The sequence below is a fragment of the Zootoca vivipara genome, chromosome 11, assembly GCF_963506605.1.
Source record: "Zootoca vivipara chromosome 11, rZooViv1.1, whole genome shotgun sequence".
Taxonomy (NCBI): Eukaryota; Metazoa; Chordata; class Lepidosauria; order Squamata; family Lacertidae; genus Zootoca; species Zootoca vivipara.
The window spans coordinates 4,281,902-4,288,418 of NC_083286.1; the positions used below are offsets into that span (position 1 = coordinate 4,281,902).

At 40.2% G+C, this 6,517-nt stretch overlaps 1 protein-coding gene across 1 annotated transcript; it reads right to left on the reverse strand.

Annotated features, from left to right (window-relative positions):
* Positions 1-552: 552 nt before the first annotated feature.
* On the reverse strand, positions 553-6,100 carry RFK (riboflavin kinase). Its single transcript, XM_035100187.2, has 4 exons — positions 5,872-6,100; positions 4,998-5,149; positions 4,134-4,236; positions 553-3,093 (listed from the first exon to the last, which is right to left on the reverse strand). The coding sequence occupies exons 1-4, from the start codon at positions 5,951-5,953 to the stop codon at positions 2,960-2,962; spliced, it is 471 nt and encodes a 156-aa protein (XP_034956078.1). The 5' UTR covers positions 5,954-6,100; the 3' UTR covers positions 553-2,959.
* Positions 6,101-6,517: the final 417 nt, after the last annotated feature.

Below are 6,517 nucleotides of genomic sequence, written 5' to 3' on the forward strand. Positions count from 1 at the left end.
ACGACCACCAACTTTTCCAGTTAAAATATAGAGTTTGGGATATACTCGCTGTATAAGAAATACGACCCAGCGTATAAGACGACCCCCGACTTTTGAGCAGATTTTCCTGGGTTAAAAAGTAGTCTTATACGCAGGAATATACAGTATGTCTTATTTTCAGGGAAACAGGGTAATAGCATAAAACATTCACTATAAACATTGACATAAATTGTGAAGTAAACAATACCAAATTTCCATGTATGAGACGCCTCCATGTATAAGACAACCCCTATTTTTTTTGAACCCCAAATCGGGCCAGAGCCTGAGCCCAGGCTTCCCGCACCAGAGCCTGAACCCCTGTGCATTCACCATGTGTGTATAAGATGACCCCCAATTTTTGACCAAAAATATTTAGCAGAAAAACATGGTCCTATACACGGAAAAATATGGTAGTTAGTGCAAACTGTTACCCCAGTGTAATGCATGTGAAGTGCCAGATGTGGACAAACTAGTCATGTTATTCTGTATTCTTTGTACATCAAGTATGACAAACTGAATAGTTACATATACACATTTCCATACTTTTATTTGTTGAAATGAGTAGAAAAATAAAACCCTTAATAAAATTACAGTGGTAAATTTTAAATGAATCATCTTAAATACAGGTATATAAAAAGATAGAATTCAATAAATGATTTCATACACGCATGTATTTTTATCTGGCCTGAACAATGAACATTTTTCCTGTTCATACTTTATAGTGCAGTTTTTCCACAAAATTAAAGTACTCTGTGACTACATTCTCTTCATTCAAATGCTCAAGACTCATAAACCCTTCCAGAAGGCACTCATTTCTAAAGACAACCCAAATGGCAAACAATCATAGGTAGCAACATTATCAAGTCCTCAGATTGTTAAGCTTACATTATCACCTGTCAGATAGTATGCTTACTTCCAACTGCTAACATTTAAAGTATTGTGGGGTAAGATTCCACAAACCTATTTTCCAGAAGTAATAGTTCAGCTTGACATGGCATGGCGCCTCCTTTTCCTCTCCTGAGCCAGAGAGGGGATTTTTCCCATGTGGCACTACAGAACGTTGTAGTAGGAAAAAATGGCTTTTTCTGGCTCTAAAATCCCAGACAAAGTCCACCTAATTTTGTGCTGCTCAACCCTGAAGCTGGAAGAAGCAGAAACATGCTGCTACAGGCCTGCTAACTGCATGCTAGAACATACACATTACACAGAGAACTTGCAAGTCCGTGGTATGCACAAATCATGAATATCTAATATATTAAAAATGCAGAAAGCCTAATTGTTGGGACATGGGCGGCACGAAGAATAGTGGACATATTATTAAAAACTGTTAGTATTCATCTATCTTTTACTGCAACTTAATGGACCCAAATTAGTTATAGCCATTCATTTCAATGGGTGTACTTTGTGTAAAAGTTAGTTGAAGAAAACCAGAATATTTAAACTTAGCTACATCACTCAGATATGGATATTGGGACATTTCAACAATGACAAAAGGAGACTAGAGGTTTCTTTGCAAATCAACACAATGGGAAAATTCCGAAATATATAAGCACTTTTCCCACAAAAAAATAGATACAATAAACACATAGGAGGCATCAAGATCACAATGACAAGCCCTGCATTTATTTCCAACCTGTCTGGAAAAAGTATGATCTTCAAGTGCACGTTCAGTTTGCATACTCATTTGTATATCTTCAATACATATGCATAGCAGGGCTTCCCGCTGCAATTTCACTGCCAACAAACATGTTTACACATTTAACCATGTGAAAACTGCTATGTATTTAGCTCCCTACAATTAAATTGCATTATTCTTAATTTAGGCTCTTTCTGGGACAGCACAAATGCCCAAAGGTTTACATTCCAACACATTTTTTCTAAGCAGTCTAACGTTTCATTGTAGGACTTTGGTCATGTTTAACATAAAAGGTTTCAAAAAATTTGAAGTATACTATGTGTACTTCTAAAAGAAGGTTTTACATAGAATCAGAATTAGACACAATTCTGTTATCAATTAGGTTTCTGCAAAAGCTAAACGTTGCTTAGGCCAATCCCCCTTGCTTTCCACCATATGTGTATCACTAAAGTTGTAGGCAAGTCATATATTACGCAAGTCATAAATCAAAGCTATACCATATTTAATCTATAACCAGGCAATGTAGCTAATCAGTGCTTATGCACAAACATTTCACCAAGAGGCAACCGCCAAATTTATATAGCAGCAAAGCAAGCCCCATACATCTTCTAAGTAAGGTATATTCATCACTGAAAACTCAATTTATTTTAGAATCCATTTTGTAAAAGTTAAGTTGTGCATATATATATGGTGAGACAAAGACTGAAATGTGTTTTTGCTATTTAAAAGTTTCTGATTTATCTGGTTTCAAATGCTTCTCTGGAAACCAGGGTCTTTGCACCCTATTTGAGAAGCAAGTACAGCAGACAAACTTCATTATAAATATATCCTGAAATGTAACTAGTTTCCCCCTGGATGCAACCCATTTTTAATTATGTAACAAATAAAAACCAAGTATCCAAAAGAGAAGTTTACAGTACTTTACCATTGGATTCCCCTCACTACAAGAGCTTCTGGCATGATTGCTTTGACCTTTAAAATAAGAAAATGATGCTCACTTAAAGATTAGCTAACCATCATTAAAAACATTTACAAATTACCTGTCAACATTAAGAAAACTGTTTCTGACCTTGGATGACCTAGTAATAGTAATAGTGTTACATTGCTCTGGGTAACTTGCCATTTTTTCCTAACTTGCCATTATAATATGTAGACTAATAAGTTACTTTTGCCTAACTATTTTAATTCAATACCAATACAAGCAGAACTCCTAAATCACAGGAATACTGGTTACAGTTTTTTTTCTCTAAAGGACAGCCACTAAAATTAGTGCAATATACAGTGAAAATTAAGGAATGGCATCAGTCAATGACCATTAGCTATGTTGCTAACAGTAGCAGTGTGGAAGAAGTTGTCTTCTTTTAATTTCTGGTGTTCTGGCAAGTCTAGTTTTTTCTTAGCTTCTTCAATGTCGTCTTGAATAGCTGCTATTAGTGCATCTGTATAAAATGAAAAGAAGTTGATACCATTTCACAGACTACTTCTGAATTAAAGATTCATAAAACATTCTTAAAAGCCTTCTTCAAAAGTATCAAAGGTACTTTATCACAGATAAGGGGCAGACTCAATATTGGTTCAAACACAGCAAGCAAACCAGTTTGGCATTACATCCATATTGGATGAGCTAGTGTCTCAAGGCACATGATGCAGCAACCTTGCTAAGCTAAGCAGATCTGGTCTTTGCTTTGATGACGAACATCCAAGAACCTTAGTACATCCCCTAAGTTGGACTGAACCCAGACAAAATATAAAGAATTAAACCCCAAACCGGAAACTACAACTGACTCAATGTTTTAAAGTATGGTTTGCACAATCTGTAGCTTGCAAAAGAGAAAGGCATGATTTGGTATTACATTTCTCTGTTTTGTGCCAAATTGAGATTTACCAGTCCGGTACTGTAGTATCATACATCTAAGTAAATGTAATTTTATATTCTGTTCCCACCTATCCTCCAAGAAATGTACACCATATTGAGAGTAAATACATTTCCTATTAAGACGGTTGCCTTTATATAACCCTGTGTTATAAAATGCATTGGCAGTACACAGGGAGAACATACAAGGGCATACAAACAATACAAAACTGGATCCTGGAAATGTCTAGTTAGCTGGAGAAAGTGGGGGGGGGGGGTGTGGCGACATGTATCTTGATATAGGAAACTCCAAAAACAGGTTTTTTTTATCTCACTCAAAAAAGAAGCTACTAAATAATAATAGTTGATGTCTGGGCAGCTTGACAAAGGGACGTCTAGCTTGTCACAGGTGCCATTACCATGAGAAGGAAAAAGAGAACAAGGGAGGCAGTCAAAGGCAACATTGGGGCTGCCATAGTTAGACTGTGCCCCCCCAATCTTGGGTCCCTCAAGAGAGTGTTGGTATATTAGTACAGTAAATAATTAAAGTAAATAAATGAATGAATGAATGAATGAATACTGCTATAGCTACACTGACAGTGTTTACAAAAGGTACTCAGGACTTACCTAAAGAACTGAAGTTTTTTTCTGGTCTTATGTATCCAACAATAATTATGCTAAGTATTTCTCCGTAGAAGTCTCCTGCAAAGGTGTGGATGATGTGTGTTTCCTAGAACAACAGTTTCGTAATTTAATATATAGGCTTGATTGAGAATTTAGCAATCCTAATGGCCAGATATTAAATATACTATAGAAGGCAGAGTACAGTTTTCACACTTTAAAAACAAACAAAAAACCCTTTCTAGGTGTTACGCATTTAACAATGCAGTGGAATAGAGGCAGAAACCCTTTAAGGTTGCTAGTCTTTTGCATCTGTTCCTGTTGCACTTTCACAACAGTTTGCTGCTACTAACTTTCCCCCACCATTTTATTACTACCTACTCTTCTAATATTAGCCTTTCACTTGAAATCAGTTTGAAATAGCAACTGTGTATCTCCTTCAGTTCAGGGAGGACTTCCTCATGAGCTTACACAGCTTCCAGCCAAACTAGTTCTGATGAAGCACATAACAGAATGTGTAAGTGCAGGCATACACCTGGGTTCTTGGAGAATTTAAAAGTAACTACCATTGATCTCAGGATAAGAAACATTCTGCCACAGCCAATACATGTATCCCAATTTCAGTTTAAAGTGTTAAATATCAGTATTTGATCTGTCATCAAGGATCAGAAATAAGAAATGTATTTGAAAGCACAAAAGATAAATGCTCTTATTATTAAAAAGGAAAACTCTTTAATTGTGATCTTAGCAGTATGCAGACCTTAATGCTTTCAGATCAGCTCTGACATTATCAATGAATATTCTCAGGAGCTGTTCCAACTGAAAGTACATTGGCTTTCTCATAAGCTAGATAAAATATAATATTCTTACCACCGATTTCTTAACATTCTTGTAATATGGATTCCAGCCTATGCTTGCAACCATTTTATGCACATCTCCATTTCCAACACAAGCCCAGCCATAGTATATGCCAGTAGAGATATCAGATGGGAAGCTATCAACCACTTCCTCAGAAAAGTTAGCTGAAAAATTTAAATGAACAATTACATTAAAATGTTTCATAAACGATAGGAAAAGGACAATGCCTCAAGTTAGTTCAGTTAGCTTGGTATTCCTATTTAGATGGAACATGATTAGAATCCAGATCAAGGTTGGGTTCTGATTGTCCTAGTTTTAGCCAGTGTTTTAAATCAATTCTTTATCAAGTCATGGTTTGCAAAACAATTGTGTATAGTAATTGGTTGCTGGGGGGGGGGGGGAATAACACAACGGCTATACTGTTATACTGCACAACACAATAACCCAAAAACCTCTAGTACTTCTATTTCTTTGGAGATGCAAAACCACTAAGCAAGGTAACTTATTTTAAGACAAGGGCCACAATCCTCCACAAAATTTTCAAGACTGTAGGTTAAGACCTGACGGTGAACTTTGTGCAGAGTGGTTAGTGCATCAAATTAAAACTGTGAGCCGGTTTCGTTATCAGATTCTCTCTCCTTACAAAATCCTGGTTAAACAGGTCGCGGATATTTTCCAAGTTTGGTTTCAAGTCTGGGACACATCGCTTGCAAGGACTGTGGTCATTTGAAGCTTTGAAGCTGCGGCAGAATCCGCGTTTGGTGGCCGGCTGTTTTGACTGCAGAGAACGAAACCGAAACCCGCCACCCGGAGCCCGGCCTGGCCCGGCCCCCTCCCTCCCCCCTCCCTGCGGGAAGAGGCCCCGAGCGGGCGCCGCCGTGCTCACCTGTGGGGATGCCCAGCTCCTTGGAGCCCCGGCCGAAGCCGCGCACCACCTCGCCGCGGCAGAAATACGGCAGGCTCTTCATGGCGCCCGCGAGCCGAGCGAAGCCCCGCGCGGCCACGGAGGCGGCCAGATCCGGCTCCCACGGCAGCGGGTGGGCGGTGAGCGCCGCGGTCGGAAGGACTTTCCGCGGCGAGGAGAGCGGGGACCCGAGGCGACGAAGGAGGCAGGCAGGCAGAAGCACGCACGCATGCGCAGCCCACTCCGGCCGCAAGCTCCGCCCGGAATGCACGCGGCGGCCAACGAACACCCGCCGGTGCCGGTACGGAAGAGGCGGGTCCTCGCGCTGCGTCACAGGAGGCAGTGGCGAAACTCCGCTGGAAAGTTCCAGCTCTCGCGGCCAACAACGCCTCGAACCCGCCCACTGGTGGGCGGAGCCACCGCTCTTCTCGATCCGTTTCTGTAGGGAGGAGCTACGGCAGGAGCGGCGCCTCTGCGCCTGCGCGGAGGCGAAGCTGCCTCGTAGGCTAGCGGGGCTCGCTTCGTCTGCATTCGCGGGCACGTGTCAACCCGAGTAGTGATCGCAATCCCCTTCCGCCACAGTAAATGCTTATGTATTAAATGCTTTATTATTCTGCTTCTCTTTGTT